The 14046-nt window shown below is 45.0% G+C and overlaps 1 protein-coding gene across 1 annotated transcript in view; it reads left to right on the top strand.

The window, feature by feature from the left end:
* The window catches only part of CRACDL (CRACD like), a 60657-nt gene extending 54924 nt beyond the window's left edge, over positions 1 to 5733 (top strand). The window contains 3 exon segments of the mRNA XM_027622504.2: positions 2499 to 2671; positions 3913 to 4057; positions 4909 to 5733. Coding sequence (XP_027478305.2) covers positions 2499 to 2671; positions 3913 to 4057; positions 4909 to 5048 — 458 coding nt within the window. The 3' untranslated portion in view covers positions 5049 to 5733.
* Positions 5734 to 14046: the final 8313 nt, after the last annotated feature.

Raw genomic sequence — 14046 nt, 5'->3', positions numbered from 1 at the left:
CCTTGCTAGCCTGAGGCCTTCTTCTAGACATGGAGGCCCCAGGACCACATCAGTAGCTGCTCTGTTTCCTGGCCCCAGGGAGGAAGCAGTCCTCATTACCACAGCCTATTGAACTAACCCTCAAGAACGAGAGCTCTTGGAAATGAATGCTTGAACAATAAATATACTTTTCAAATTAAACCCTTGAAGTGGGAAAGCATGTTAAGAAGAAGGAATCTGGAGAAAAACTAATGTATAAACTCCTCATACCCTCCCTCTTTGACAGAATCATATCCTCAAAATAACAACAACAAATTATTTTCCCCTACCAAAAGTTGCCCTCCTATGAAATTAGGTTATCTAGGGCAAGCTTTGTGGCTATCACAGCTTCCTGCATCTAGAGCATTCTGTCTCCCAGAAATTTTACTCTACTTATGCTGTACAGCAGGTCAAATCTGCTGCCTTTCATTCCAGGAGAGATGTGTTTGGGGGAGTCCCTCTCTTTCAGGCTCTCAGTTGAGGAGATCACACAGATACAGACATGAATTGGTGGTTTCCTGTGCGTGAGAAACGTTCCTGGGCTGTTTATTGCTGTCCCGGGCATACCTGACAGCTTGCAAAACCTGTTGGCATTTGGGGAAGAGAAATTGAGATGTCAAAGCCCTTTAGCCAAATCCCCAGAAGATTAAGGTCGTCTGTGTGTTGAGGCAGAAAGAAGAAAACAAAGGAGTGTTTTCAGCTCCTTTTAATCTGCTGCCACATCTATATTATCCTGGGATTAATGACATTTTGAACATGTCTAATCTCAGAAGCTGTTTTATGGTTGACCCTTGACCCTGAATATTCAGCTGTAGAGCCACAGCATGCTGTGGGGGTTTGGCATCTGAAACCCGCCTTATCCCGCACGGTACGTGGGTCTTCATTCCCTCCTCCTCCTTTTCCTTGTGGGATATGGCACATGTGCCCTCCCCAACCCTTGCCCCTGCTGCGGTGCCAACTGCGGACCAGAGTGGCCACCTGGGCGTTCTGCCCCAGGGCAGAATGCAGTCTCAGCCCACTGCTCTGCCTGGGCTGACCTGGGACAGGCCCTGACTGTGGGTTACATGAGGCTCCAGGTGGAATCGCAGGCTTCTCTGAACCATGGTAGGATGGTAGGATGCTTAGTGGCTTTTCTCCATCCTTCCCGGTGTCTGGAATGTGCCCCACCCCTCCTGTGCCCTCCACCCATGAGGCTGGCCCTGGACCATCCTGTGAAAGGGTCATCACTAGGGGTTCCCTGGGGACCAGCGAGGTGGAGGCCTCAGGGAGCAGCCGGGAGAGCGAGAGCCATTCTCAGCTGTCCAGGCCAGGGAGAGGTCAGTGTGTGAAGCCAGAGGCCCTTCCCAGCTCTGACACGAGACTGAAGCTTGTGGAGCCCTGGCTTCCATCCCCCGCCCCTCCTTGGTGAGCTGGGGATGGAGAGAAAAAGACTGCAGGCTGAACTGGAGGCAGGAACAAGAACAGAGAGAGTAACGTCCTATCACAGCCGAGCAAGGGGTGGTGTATGCCAGGCCACCAAGAACAACGGCACTAACTCATCCCAGACGTCTACATGCGTTGCAGGACATGGACCTTGCCTCCCCTTGCTGACTGGGATGTCAAAGGGAAAGTGGGAAGGGGCCAGGGGCCAGGCATATGGGGAGGGACTTGTGTCTGTGTTTTGTGTGGTGGCAGGCAGACATTCAGAGAGGCAGGCTCGTGGAGAACCTTTGGATTCAGCGTACTTTCGATATACCTATGAGAAGCCACTAAGCCATAGGTTTCCTTGAAGTAGGCTTGCTGCTTTCTTCTGTGGCTGAAGGTAGTAAATTTTCATCATAGAAAATACAAAAATACAGAAGAGTTGAAAAGAGGGACGGCAACCCATGGCGTTCCCTTCCAAAGATAAGCATTGTGGACACAGAAGAAAATTCAACAAAACCTTGTGGTTTTGAAGGCACTGTTTCTCGTCTCTCTAGAACATTAAGGAAAACAACTGTGGCTAGTTTTGGTGTCACTGTCTGCAAAAGGAAGGTTATGCTTACAAGTTTTTTAAAAAAAGAATAACAGTGTGTCTACAAAACTGCCAAGCAAATTAGGAATCAGGTAGTATTCCCCCTAGTAGTATTCCACTAGCCCCCAAATGACGGGCTTATATGAAAGAAATCTTACCTATTTATGTGCTTGCTCTTATCTCATTCCAGAAAGTATTCTGTGGGAGGAAGGTGGCTTTAAAATGTGCGGATAGGAACAGCTGCATTTAATATTTTGTGGCTCAGACTAGAGGAGCATCATCTCTTTGATGCATCCTTAAATGAGAAAACCAAGTCCCCTAAAGAAAAGTAATAGTCTTGCCAGAAAGGCTCCCAGGCCCTCTTTCCTCCTCCCTCACCCACCCGGCCTCCTGCCCCTCTGTGCGGTGTTCTTTGTGTGGGGGAAGCCCAAGGTGAGACTGGACAGGGGCTGGGAGGTTTTGCATAACCTTGTGTCTTTACCCACAGAGAAGGGTGCCCCTCCTGCAGCCGAGGGCCAGCCTGCACCACCCTGGATCACCATCGCTCGGCAGAAGCGACGAGGGACCTCGGACCAGCCCCCAAACCAGGAAGACAAGCCCGGGGCCCGCACCATGAAGTCTGAAATAGGAAAGCAAGCCAAGGCGTCCGAGAGAGCCCAGGTGCTTAGAGCAAACGCTTTCTGTTTCTGTGGGTCCCAGAGGGACCAGCCCGCTAGAGCTGGGGCCCTGCACCCCACGCATCCTGCATGGTTATCACAGGGACGCTTGCCTGTGGTGTTTGCTGATGTCTGCCCTCTCTCTGTGCCGGGCCGCTGGAAGTGGGTGGATTGCTCAGGCATTGAGACAGCTCTCTGCTGCCTGCCTCCTAGGCAGCATGGCTCAGCATCTGGAGAAATGGAACGGGATTAAAATAACTTCTCAGTTAGCAGCGTGGTGACCATGTCCGCAGCCCCATCTCAGCTCGTTGCGCCACGTGGACGAGCCCTACGTTTGCTGCGGGGCTGGCTGCCTGCTGGGGCTCCTTCTTCCTCACCGCGGGCTGTGGGGCCGGGACCTGGGGGTTTCACTTTGCACTCTGGGCTGAAACAGTGTTTTCACACCCAAGCAACTGTGCTTGGAAGCAGGATGAGACCCACAGCTTTTGTATTCCCCCTAATAGCCACCACGATAAACCCATACGCATGTTTCAGTGGTGTGAGGAAACAAGCCTGAGCCTGCAGTAGGACCTGCATCCCTTCATTTGGACCCAAACCTCCATCACATCTACCCTTGAAAACCTTCCTGCAGGCTGAGGGAATTTATAAAGCAAATATTAACCAGTCATCTTGGTTTGGGGCATCCATGTTCATACCAGGTATCCTGAAAAATCCCAAAACTATTTCCAAACACCGTTCGCTTTGACTTTTAAATGGAGTCCCTGCCATCTAACATGTGGGGCTGAGGCCCGGTGTGGGGAGAGGCAGATGCGTGTGTGGGCTGAGTCCAAGGCCCCATGCTAGCCAGAGTCTGCCATTCTGAAGGCCCCTCTCAGCAAGGGCACAAAGCAGAGCTCTGCCAAGAAGGAACCAGTGGCACGACTCATCTTTGTACAGAAATGCCATAGCCCATTGCCTTTGGTTATGTTTGCCCCCTGTGAGAATCTCAGGTCACCAAACAGCATGTGTGTCTCTCTTGTGTCTTTTTTTTTTTTTTTTTAAGATTTTATTTATTTATTTGACAGAGAGAGATACAGCGAGGGAGGGAACACAAGCAGGGGGAGTGGGAGAGGGAGAAGCACGCTTTCCGCTGAGCAGGGACCCCGATGTGGGGCTCGATCCCAGGACCCTGGGATCATGACCTGAGCGGAAGGCAGATACTTAACGACTGAGCCACTCAGGCGCCCCTCTCTTGTGTCTTAATAGGAGCCCATGAAGCAAGCCGACTTCGTCCGCAGCAAGTCTTTCCTGGTGGCTCCTGCCAGGCCCGCTGTGGACCGGAGGCAGGGGACAAAGCTCTGCCTCCAGGAGGGGCTGCAAAGAGGAATCTCGTTGTCCCATCAGAACTTGGGTATGAAGCCTGCAAGCAGTACCAAACACTTTGAAATACGTTTCCGGGATTGGTCCTGCTTTTTTTGGTTTTCTTTTCTTTTTCCAAATTACTTTGCCACATTGATTTTTTAAACAGCTTTTACTGACACGTCGTTTAGGTGCCATAAAACTCACTGGTTTTAAGTGTACAACTCATCGAGTATATATTGACAGTGAGAATATATTTACCAACTTGTACAACCGTCACAATCCAATTTTAGAACACTTCCCTCACCCTAAAAAAAAAAAACCTCATGCCCATTTACAGTCATTCAGTGTTCATGACCCCAGGGCTAGGCAACCACTAATCTACTTTGTCTCCATATTACTTGTCTTTTGGGGACATTTCTCATAAATGGAGTCATAAAATATGTGTTCTTTTGTATCTGGCTTCTTTGATCAAGCATATTGTTTTCGAGATTCATCTCTGTTGCCATATGCATCAGTATTTTTAAATTTATTTTTCACTGTGGTAAAATACATAAAACAAAATTTGCCATCCTAGCCATTCTTCAGTATACAGTTTGGCAATGTTAAGAATATTCACACTGTGGTGCAAACCAATCTCCAGAGTTCCCGCAGTTTTATTCTGGAAGTTTCTCTCACCTCACTGCGTTGCTGGAACTGTTTTTGAGCCTGCTGTTCTGAAGTCTTTTTAGTACATAAATTATTCTATGCCTAAATCTTCTTTACATGTTTAAGCATTAATGGATTTTATGTTTGAGACCACAGTTAAGACCTTGACGTATATTTTAAAGAAACACAAGAGGCTTAAGTGGAAATCCAAACTCATTTCTCATGTTTCTGTTTGTTTTGTCTTCTTTCCAGCAGCTCAGTCTGCAGTGATGACGGAGAAAGAATTGCATCAGCTGAAGAGAGCCAGTTATGCCAGTGCAGATCAGCCATCCTGGATGGAACTTGCCAGAAAGAAATCGCAAGCTTGGAGTGACATGCCCCAAATTATAAAATAGGCTGACAGCCTGCTGCTAAAGAATGTCCACTACCTTGACTGGTCACTGAGTCAAAAACTGCCAGTAAATCAAGGCAAACAAACTGTGAAACTGAAGAGTGATTTTATCATCAAGTTAGGGGAGAACGAGCTTGGGGAAGAGGAGGGAACCAGGCCAACAAAGACAGACACACAGCCACAATCCTGGGCCCGAGGTGCCCTAAAACAAGAACACCATTGAAAAGGGCCAGGAACAAGGTCTTTTGCCCAAAGGTATGAATGTGAGTCTTTGAGAATTCCCTTGATAAAGAGGGCTCGGGCAGGAAGAGAGTGGTAGTGAACCATGAATGCCGAAGTCAGGAGCACCTGCAAGGTCCGAGGAGAAGGTCTTCCAGGAGAACGTGTGTCTCTGCTTCCACCCGAGATCAACCTGTGTTTCCGGTTCTCGTCTTGCCTGTGGATCCCGTCTTCTTTCATGTTTACTATTAGGCATGACATTTTTGGTAAAACAGGGATGCCATTTCCAAGAGCAGCTATAAAACCGTCTTCCTGAAGATAGTCACTCTAAGAACGAGTGGATGGAACATAGCCAGGTTCATCAATTCACAGACTGTTTCCAAAAATAATTTTTAGACTTTTCCACAAGGCATCTGTGTCCTTAACCATTGCACAATGCATTGCCTGTTCAATAAAAGGTTTCAAACATGCCTCTGTCATGTGTGTAAATGTTCTTTCTACTGACACTTGGAGAATGTCCTCCAGCAATGAGTGAAATGCAGTGTATAGAGTCAATGTGTGCGTGTGTGTGTGTGTGTGTGTGTGTGTGTGTGTGTGTGTGTGTGTGTATAAAACTCAGAATCTCAGTTGGGTTGATTTGGAGTTTTTTGAGATTCTTTTTTCCAATAAAATTTCAGTGTTTATTTTTGGAAATCAGAAGATAATGTAGGTTTTTTTTTTCTGTTTCCATCTACTTGGGGCAACATCTTAAAAACATAAAATTTCTAAAAAGTTGTAATTCTTTAGCATCAAATTAATCTAACCTGCACATTTCTGTTGAAAACTAGGTTATCAGCGTATTAGCCAGGATGACCCATGAATGAAGAATGTGGAGAAACCAGCAGAGGAAGAGCATATATTTAGGATCTCAGAATTGTGTCTCAGTTATATAATACCTCTATTTTTAAAAATATTTCCAATTTGTTCCATTGAATAAGCTAATCTTCATAGGAATATGTACAGCTGGGAGCATGTAGCCACCAAAATCAGTAAACCTTTATAGATACTATAATTTGATTTTATATACCCTGAGTTCTACTTTTATTGTATTTTCTATCCTCATGAATAATTATTTTTCTAGCTGTTAGAACTACATTTGATCTTGATGAACTAGAACTTGACCAAGCCTGCCTTTATTGAAAAAGTCCCTGGATAACTCTTTTTTTCCTAACCAGATTGATTTATTAATTTCATTCTCTTAGAGAACGTCAATACTGAATGCCATGGTAAATGTGCTCTAAACAAGAACTCAATCTGTCTAGAATTGCTCCAACAGCTTAGACATAAATAATTTTAACTAGAAAAAAAATTCTGTTGGCTATTACTACCCCAAACCACCATTCCCTATTAGTAGAACATTTCAGATGAACAGTTTTGAGGCAGTAGATTTGACCGTAAGATCGAAAGTACTTGGTTCAGTTTATTCAAATAGAGGTTGGTATTCTCTTTGTGTTTCAGGACTTGGTTTCATGCTGTCTGGCATCTGGCAAGTTAGAAGAGTATAGATTTTTAAGACACCGGGAGTATTCACGGGGTAGGTGGCCCTGTATCTACCACCCCCGTGCATGAAGGTTGTGATCCTCTGCCGTCACAAGAGAAGCTGAGACAGTGGCCAAAATTTGAAGATGCTGAATGAAGTCTAGAATGGCAGTGGAGATGGTCCGAGTCTGCAGGGAATTGCCATGGCTGGTTTTCCTGAGAAGAAAGAGGGAATGATTATTGAGTGCCTTCTGTGTACCAGGCCCTGCTCTTAGTGCGTCATATGTATTACCCTAATTCTCTCCACAATCCTTTGGGAGTAAGCTTATCTCCACTTTGCCGATGAGGAAACTGAGGCACATTAAGGTTAAGGTCACCTGTCCAAGATTTCACAACAGGTGAGCACCTACCTGGTAATTGACTCCAGCCTTTCAACACTACCCTTCAGGGACGGCCCCATTTTTTAACAAAGCATTAGTATGGAGGTCAATCTGTGTCCTCGAAAATATAATATAGACAAGGAAGCCCTGAATTTGACCTTAAGGGCTCTTATGTGGCTATAGCTGAATGTTTGTGTCTCCCCAAAATTCACGTTAAATCCTAATACCCAGTGTGATGATATCAGGTGGTGGAGCCTTTTGGAAGGTGATTAAGTCTTAAGAGTGGATCCTTCATGAGTGGTATTAGTGCCCTGATAAGAGTTCCCAGAGATCTCCTTGCTCTTTCCAGTATATGAGGACACAGCAATAAGATGGCTCTCTGTGAACCAAGAAGAGGGCCCTCATCAGACACTGGATCTGCCAGTGCCTTGATCTTGGACTTCCCAGCCTCCATCCAGAACAGTGAGAAAGAAATGTTTGTTGTTTATAAACTATCCAGTTTATGGCAGCCCTAACAGACTAAGACAGGTATCCTAGAGACAAGCATGATGCTCCCTGGGTGACTACATTCACACTTACCTTCAGTTCCCAAGAAGGACTGGAGAAAGTATGAGGGTTCTTTTGTAATTTTTAATCATGAGTACCTACACGAACTATGAGATGTTTTCATTCATTCTTTCATTCAGTTGACAGTTCCGGGCAGGCGCTTGACCAGGGTACACTGGTGAGCAAATGGATAATAGGCATTCTAATTGGGGGGGGGGCACTAAATAAATAAACATGAAACATGAGAAAAACATGGGAAAACAACAATACCTGCAATGGTGAGCCTAAAACAGAGGGACTTTTTTGTGGCAGAAAAGGTTATTTGAGAGTGGGTAGTTAGGAAAGGATTTGCTGAAGAGGTGACCTAGTTATAAAAATGAACCAGCCATGCAGAGATCTGGGGGAGAACACTCTGGGCAGAGGTGACAGCTCTATAAAGTCCCAGGCCCTCAGACCTGGTATGTTCAGAAAGCAGTGTAGCCGGTGTGTGTAGGACAAGGGGGAGAAGCAGGTGCAGATACCAGGAAGGCTGGAGCAGTTGTGAGGGGTCTGGCAGGCCATGTGGGGAGGTGGATTTCTTCTAAGTTCTTTGGGAAGTCAATGAAGAGACGTGAAGGGAGGTGATGTGTTTTACATTCCAAGAAGACGGCTGTAGCTTCTAGGTGAAAATGTATGGGGGCACAGGTAGAAACAGGAAGCTAGAAGCCTGTTCCATAGTCCATGTGGGATCATGGTGGTCTGGTCTAGGTGTGATGATGGAGGCAGAGAGAAGTGGATGGATTCAAAATACTTTTTAAAGGGAGTATAAAATCCATCATGCTGGTGGGCTTGATTTGGTGTGAAAAGGAAAGGGTGGATGTAGAGATGACACCTAGAATTTTGGTTGGAGCTCCCAGATGAGTAGTGACATTATTTACAGAAATGGAGTTGGGGGAGGATTTGCCACAAAAAGGAGTCCAATGTTGGACATTTAAAAAAATTCAACTGTAATTAACATATGGTGTTATATTAGTATCAGGTGTACGATACAGTGATTCAACAATGCTATACATTACTAGTGCTCATCAAGGTAAGTGTGCTCTTAATCCCCTTCATCGAGCTCACCCATCCCCACCCACCTCCCCTCTGGTAACCACCAGTTTGTTCTCTATAGTTAAGAGTCTGTTTTTCTCCTTGTCTCTTCATTTCTGTGTTCATTTGTTTTGTTTCTTAAATTCCACATATGAATGAAATCATATGGTATTTGTCTTTCTGTGACTGACTTATTTCACTTAGCATTATACCATCTAGATCCAACCATGTTGTTGCAAATGGCAAGATTTCATTCTTTCTTATGGCTGAGCAATATTCCATTGTATATATATGCCACCTCTTCTTTATCCATTCATCTGTAAATGGACACTTGGGTTGTTTCCATATCTTGGCTATTGTAAATAATGCTGCAATAAACATAGGTGTGCATATATCTTTTGGAATTGGTGGCTTCTTTTTTTTTAAGATTTTATTTATCTATTTGACAGAGAGAGCTAGCGAGAGAGGGAACACAAGCAGGGGGAGTGGGAGAGGGAGAAGCAGGCTTCCGGTGGAGCAGGGAGCCTGATGCGGGGCTCGATCCCAGGACCCCGGGATCATGACCTGAGCTGAAGGCAGACGCTTAACGACTGAGCCTTCCAGGCACCCCGGAATTGGTGATTTCAAATTCCTAGGGTAAATACCCAGTAGTGTAATTAGTAGATGATATGGTAATTCTATTTTTAATTTTTTGAGGAACATCCATACTGTTTTCCACTGTGGCTGCACCAGCTTGCCTTCCCACCAACAATGCACTGGAGTTCCTTTTTCCTTATATCCTCACCAGCATTTGCTATTTCTTATCTTTCTGATACTAGCCATTCTGATAGGTGTGAAATGATATCTCATTATGGTTTTGATTTGCATTTCCCTGATGATGAGTGATGCTGAACATCTTTTCATGTATCTGTTGGCCATCAGTATGCCTTTTTTGGAAAAATGTCTATAATGTCTTCTGCCCATTTTTAAATTGGATTCTTTATTTTCTTGGTATTGAGTTGTAGAAGTTCTTTATATATCTTGGATATTAATACCTCAACAAATATGTCATTTGAAAACATCTCTCATTCAGTAAGTTGTCTTTTTGTTTTGTTGATGGTATCCTTCACTGTGCAAAAGCTTTTTATTTTGATGTAGTCTCAATAGTTTAATTTTTCTTTTGTTTCCCTTACCAAAGGAGACATAGTTAAAAAAATGTTTCTACAGCTGATGTCAGAGATTCTTGCCTATGTTTTCTTCTAGGAATTTTATGGTTTCAGGTGTCACATTTGAGTCTTTAATCCATTTGGGTTCATTTTTGTGTGTGGTGTAAGAAAGTGGTCCAGTTTCATTCTTTTGTGTGTAGCTGTCCAGTTTTTCCAACACCATTTGTTGAAGAAATAGCCTTTTTCCCATTGTATATTTTTGCCTCCTTTGTTGTATGATTTTGGACATCTTAAATTTGAGATTCCTGTTAAACAGCTAAGTGGAAATACAAAATAAAGTTATACAGCTGGAAATCATAAGCATTTAGATTGGATAGGGATTCAAGGGTCTGGAAAAGGAAGAGAAGTGTCTCAGAATTGACCCTAGGATATACCAACACTTAGGGATCTAAAGAAAGCAGAGCCAGCAAAGGAGACAGGAATTATCTATGAAGGAGCAGGAAAAGCAGGCAAGAGAAGAAAGTGTTGGAAGAGGGAGGAATCAGCTATGTAGGCTGGGATCTAAGAGATCCAGCCAGATGCGAACAAGAGAGACCACGGGCTTGGGAAATGTGGATGTTATAGGTGATCTTGACAGGAGCAATTTCAGTGGAATGCTGGGGGCAGAAGCACAAGTAGAGTGAGTCAAGGTCAGCCAGCCTATTGAGACATCAGCTGTATTCAACTTTCAAAATTTTACTGTGAATGGGATAAGAAATGGCACTAGAAGGGGGAAGGGGTGTGTGGCCAACAGAGGGTTTGTTTGTTCATTTATTAGAAAAGACAAACAAGAGTGTGTTTATGTGTGGATGGGAATTACTGTGTAGGAGGAGAGAAGGGAAAATTGCTGAGGCAGGTCTTTCTGAAGCACACCTTGCCTTCCAGAGCTTCCCACAAGGATGAATGCCTGCATTGTGGGCTGCTCTTGTTCCTAGAAACGGGAGCCCCCGGTTTTGATCCAGCTTCCAAGGGAGGCCCAACCGTGATGACAATGTCCTGGTTGTGTCCTTCCCCTGCTTGCCCTGGGTCTTCCATTCCCACAGCCACTTTCCTTCTTGGGACGCATGCATCTTTGTTGCTGTCCTTCTCCAGAACTTGGCTCTTGACGGTCTGCAGAAGAACTCCGTGTACACCTGACACTCTTTGGTCAGGTCTACTAAACATTTGAGGGTGGAGTCACACAGCAGCAACCTATCCTAGACTAGGCCATATCCCTCTCTAGCCTCCCAGGCCTATAGCCCAGCGCCCCCCCCCCCAATCAGGACAAATTGCTCTCAGTTGTCTCAAGCACTTCAGGCCTGCCTTTGCCTCTCACATTCATATACCACACTAAAAGGCTTAACAGAATTTCTTCAAAACAAATGGAGTCATTTTGCTGAGGGCAATTTTGATGAATAAAATGGTCTCCACTTCATTCAAGCCTATCCCTTGATGTTTAAAACCACCAGCAGCAGGATCTGTGGCTCCTGGGAAGTTCTTGTGACTCCGTCCATCCTGAGTTGTCATGCTTCTCTCCTCAAAGCATCCATTTTATAGGACTCCGTATAAAGCCCTGGAGATGCTCTCCTTCTGGACTTCATACAAGCTTGAATAAGTCTCTCCCTAAGACTACAGTCACTCTCTCTAGCTTGAGCAAGCCTGCCAACTGCAGGATAATCAAGGCTCCCTCATCCACACTGAGGAGAGGCCGTTCGTCTGTTTCACAGGACAGAAGTCATCAAGAAGAAGAAAAAAATACTGAGTAAATACAGGTGCCTGGGAAATTTTAAGAAAAGTGCAATCAGTGAAGTGGGTTCTAGATTTGCAACAGTTTTAAGTGGAAGACGGAGGAATAAAGAAAGTGGAAAACCTGAAATCTTTATATTGGATCCTGAGAGAAAACAATAGAGAAATATTTCTTTGGCAGCTGCAGTGGTTTTAAAATATGTCTACGAATTCTCTGACAATCCTGCCTTCAAAAGTAGAGCCTAATTCCCCTTCCCCTGAGTGTGAGACAGACTTTATTCCCACTTCTAACTCTAGAATGTAGCAGAAGTGACCATGTGAGGTTTCCAAAGCAAGGTGATGGAAGACATTGCTGCCTTTACCTTCTGGACAGTTCTCTCCAAGAGAAGCCAGTCGCCATGTCTGGAGGACACTCAAGCAGCCTGTGGAGAGACCTGTGCAGAAAGAACTGAGACCTTATGGGCTGAATTGTGTCTCCCAAAATTCATACGTTAAAGTCCTAACTCTGCCCCCAGTACCCAGAAGGTAATTGTTTTTGGAGACAAGACCTTTAAAGAGGTCATTAAGTTTAATCGAGGTAATCAGGGTGGACCCTAATCCAATATGACTAGAGTCCTTATAAGAAGAGGAAGTTTGGACACAGATACACACAAAGGGAAGACCATGTGATGACACAGGGAGATGGCCATCTACAAGCCTTGGAAGAAATCAACCCTGCCACCACCTTGATCTCAGACGTCCACCCTCCAGAACTGTGAGAAAACCCCTTTCTCTTGTTTAAACCACCTAGTGTGTGTCGTGCTTTGTTACAGCAGCGCAGGAAACTAATACACCTCCTGCCAATCACTAGCACCAACTTGTGAGCCATGTGAATGAGCCACTCTAGAATCGGCCCCTCCAGCCTCAGTCAAGCCTCTAGATGACTGCAGCCCAGCTGACATGTTGACTGCCATCTCATGAGAGATCCCAGGACTGACTGTCCAGTGAGGCTGCTCCTGATCCTGGCCTGCTGAAATTGTTAGGTAATAAATGTTTAATATTGTTTCAAGCTACTAAGGTTTGGAGTTACATAGCAACTGGTACCTAATACAGTAATTTCATATACTTTTTCTGGGTCATAAAGTGAAAAGTCCCTTGTTTTAAAGCTAATATTTTACTTGAGGTTAAGAATGTAACCATAAGCACAGTGTGAGAGAATTTTACTTAACACCTCCCAAACCGCAACCTGTTTTAGGGTCTGAGGCAGAGATAACTGTGGCGGGGGGCGGGGGGTGGGGGGTGGGGGGTGGGGAATACACCAAGGTCTGTGATCCCCTTGCATAGTATGAAGTTGTTTCTAGAAGCAGATGTCCAGCCAGTGACTACATCTCCAGCTGCAGCCCTCTCCCACCCAGCACATCTACCTATACGTAGGACCTTGTCATTGAGTTCTGGCTAAGAGAATGTGAGTGGCAGTGACGTGCATCCCACATACAAAGCCCTAACTTTCTAGAGAGAGCTCAGGGGCGGACAACCAAGATGGCAAAGAAGTGTCCTGTGCAAGAGACTTCAGAGAAAGGAGATGTTTAGCTCAGAAAGACCAAGGGGAGGTAGAAGAGGCATCTTCAGATGTTTGAAGAAAGAAGAGGAATTGACTTATTCTGTGCAATTCTCCAGGGAACAAACCAGGACCAGAAATGAAAGTTCAAGAGGACAAAGAATGTTCTGTTATTGTTGTCCATCATGGCACAGGATGCCCAGTCAGGAGTGAGCTCCCTGACGCTCAAAGTGAGCAAGCTAAGGGAGGATGGCCGTCCCTCTGAGAGGCTGTCCAGATCTTCACCTTGGCAAGGAGTTTGGACCCGGTGGCCTCCTCGGGACTAGAGCTACTCTGTATCTACAACATGCAGTAGTCTGAGGCAGGGCCTCCTACATTAGTTTTATAATGTAATTACATTACATTGCTCTTAATACTAATTATTACCAAGAAGTAATCATCCAGAAAATGATCCAAATGGGCTTTTATGTGGAATGTAGTTGTCCAGAGTGCTTTGAAAGCTTTTTATTACCAGGGAGAGGAAGCCACGCAGAACCAACCAGTCAGAAGATGGGGCCTTCATGGTTCCTCTCTATGGGTGAATGTGATGGGGGGAGGGATGCAGATCTGCTTCCCCAGCTGCACCCCTGAATTGTCCTGTCAGTCTCTTTAACTCCCAAGTGTAGGGAAATATTTATTTATTCATTGGTAGATATGAGTAATCTCTAGTGAATAGGTTTTTTAGGACCAAATAGCAGAAATAAGGTAGGCTGAATGCATGCATTTGGGGTAATAGCACAAGTGTTTGGGAGGTGGTTGACATTTGCTTTATATGCATTGTCT

Source organism: Zalophus californianus, chromosome 8, assembly GCF_009762305.2.
Source record: "Zalophus californianus isolate mZalCal1 chromosome 8, mZalCal1.pri.v2, whole genome shotgun sequence".
In the NCBI taxonomy this organism is placed as follows: Eukaryota; Metazoa; Chordata; class Mammalia; order Carnivora; family Otariidae; genus Zalophus; species Zalophus californianus.
The sequence above is the reverse complement of the archived record's forward strand: the minus strand, read 5'-3'. Positions and strand labels throughout refer to the sequence as shown.